Below are 2,717 nucleotides of genomic sequence, written 5' to 3' on the forward strand. Positions count from 1 at the left end.
CCAGTGACGAAAGCAGTCAGTTGGACATTAAGGCACATTATATTCAGCACAGATAGTTGTAACCCGAGTTCTTTTCTTTGGTCGCCGGGAAGTATTTGCGCAGACATAGCAGTTTAGCTGTTTTTTTTTTATCTGTTTTGGGCCTCATCAAATATTGTATTCAGCACAGATAGTTGTAACCCGAGTTCTTTTCTTTGGTCGCCGGGAAGTATTTTGCGCAGACATAGCAGTTTAGCTGTTTTTTTTTTATCTGTTTTGGGCCTCATCAAATATTGTGTGCTGGAGATGATAATAGCTAATATTAGCTGCTCCCTGCAAGCGATTAGGTACTTCTCCCGGCGGATGTCCACGACGTCCAAGTCTGCTACTTGTCACGGTACCACTATTTTCAAGAAGTTGGTATGAAACGTTGAAAATAAATTCACGAAATTTTAATTGCTTGCAAGTTGGGTCGGATGTCTTTACAAGCCAAATATTGTATGCATTAAGCATAGTGATGTCAATAAGATCAAGAATGATTTTGTGGTACCACTTGAAGGATTTCCTCATACACTCTGTCTCACTTAGCTGGCAGTCACTCTTATCTACAAGGCGCATATTTTCGTTGTAATCAACAATAACATCTGGCTTACAGATTTTCTTCTTAGTCCTGTAGTGGACCTTACCTGTGTTCACTATGTCACCTTTATGTATGGTTGATAAAAGGGTCACAGGCTTTTTATCTATTCACTTAACAGCCAATATCTTGTTAGTTGCCCCCTGTTGTACGGTTGTGACTTTGGTTTTTCTCTTTTTTTTTTTTTAGTTTTATTACTTATGTTTGTAGTTTCATCCTCATTAGGGGAGTCACTGTCACTAGGGTTGTCATAAGAGGTGGATGGGACATCAAATTTGGGCCTATATTTCCTGCTTTCTCTCACTGTTCCGCACGCCCCTGTGGCGTTGTCATGAAGGAATTGTGCCAATGTAGGGCTACTATACCAATTGTCAGTATACAATACAGTATATGTCCATGATCTATATAAGGTGCCCTCATTTTCATGACTACTGCTCCTGAGAATCCCAAACCACTACCCTGATCTTCTTTTGGTATATCTATATCTGTTCCAATATATACTTTAATATCAAGCACTATTCCTGTTTCACAATCACATAAAACAAACAGTTTGATCCCAAATCGATGACGCTTGCTTGGGATATACTGTTTAAAGACAAGTCGCCCTTTGAAAAGTATAAGGGACTCATCAATCACAATTTTCTGGAAAGGATGAAAGACCCTTTTGAAGTTTGCAACAACTAAACTAAAGAATGATCTTATTTTCCAAATTCGATCACTTGCGATTGGTCTCCCGTTGTAAGCAAAGTGCATGAAACAAGTCAACAGTAAGAATCTATCACGGGTTATGAATTTTGAAAAAAATGGAGTAGGAATCAAAGGGTCTTGTTTCCAATAGTCTTGTAATACAGGTTTTTTTTTCATGAGAGGCATCAGTAGTAGTAATGATAAATAAACATAAATTTCATGGACATCTGTGTCCATCCATTTTTGAACTTGTGAATTTTGTGTGAAAGAGAACTTTTCCATTACCAACTGGTAGTACTTGTTAATTTCACAGACAATAAGGTCAACTAATTCTTCATTGAAAAGCGCAAGAAAACATTCAGTTTCTCTTGCAGTGCCATCACAAGGCCACTCATTTTTTATGCCAGCGCAATTACCATCAAAGGGATGAATGTCAGGTATAAAGTTATTGACAAGAGACCAAATATAAGACTGAATATTTCCTTCTCGTATGCTATGTATGATAACTATTTCATTCTCTACATCTTCACTTTCTTCAATATCCCCTCCATCTGAACGAAATAATCATCTTCGCTATCATCAGAGGTCCCTATCTCACCAATATCACTATCACAACAGTTGATGTCATCATCTATGTCTTCGTCTGTTTCGTCTTCAGAAAATAACATGGGTAAGAATTTGCTCGGTGTCAGATTCTGTAAATGACGTTTTTTCTTAATGATTGGGGGAGGGGTCGATGTACTAGGCATTGTATCAGCATCACATATGTGTTTTGGTGGTGTCAATATGACAGAGGTAGCAATACTTTCATATTGCTCTTTTTTCTTGAGGTACATATTTTCCAGTAACACTTCTCTTCACACCGCCCTTTCTTCCAATTTCCTCTTGTTGCTGGATTTTAATTTCCCCTTGTGACATTGAATTTGTCTCTTTTGAGAAACAGATTTTCCTTTCAGTCTTTGTGGTCTCGCAGTGCTTGCCAGATGTCACAGACTCCTTTTTCCAAGGATTGTTACGACGTCCAGTCATGGCGACAAAAAGTGACATACAAACAAAATCAGAAAAAAAAAAATACTAAATTACTTTAATTGTTATCAAAATAGCTTTAGACAACAAAAAAAGAAAAACCTTTATTATAATAGTAACTTATACTCCTTGTAAACAACCCCCCAGTTACTTGTAATAACATTATCCTTGTAAACAAACACTCGCAGATATTCAAAACAAAAACATTTGGTATTGTTGTCGTAATTTAAAACTAGGCGACCGCCATCCTGACGTAGGATTTGAGAGTTGCCATACGTTTTATTTCCCTTCCTACACAATGTATTACGATGTGATATCGTTGGTGTGTATATGTATGTATGTTGTTATATGTTTTTTTTTTCATAGTTTATGTTTCTAATATGCTAAT

At 36.9% G+C, this 2,717-nt stretch overlaps 1 protein-coding gene across 1 annotated transcript; it reads right to left on the reverse strand.

Annotated features, from left to right (window-relative positions):
* Positions 1-246: 246 nt before the first annotated feature.
* On the reverse strand, positions 247-2,139 carry LOC137659662 (piggyBac transposable element-derived protein 4-like). Its single transcript, XM_068394491.1, has 3 exons — positions 1,902-2,139; positions 982-1,854; positions 247-683 (listed from the first exon to the last, which is right to left on the reverse strand). Exons 1-3 carry the CDS (start codon positions 2,137-2,139, stop codon positions 247-249), a joined length of 1,548 nt encoding a protein of 515 aa, XP_068250592.1.
* Between the last annotated feature and the right edge of the window lie 578 nt (positions 2,140-2,717).

This window comes from Palaemon carinicauda, chromosome 20 (assembly GCF_036898095.1).
Source record: "Palaemon carinicauda isolate YSFRI2023 chromosome 20, ASM3689809v2, whole genome shotgun sequence".
Classification (NCBI taxonomy): Eukaryota; Metazoa; Arthropoda; class Malacostraca; order Decapoda; family Palaemonidae; genus Palaemon; species Palaemon carinicauda.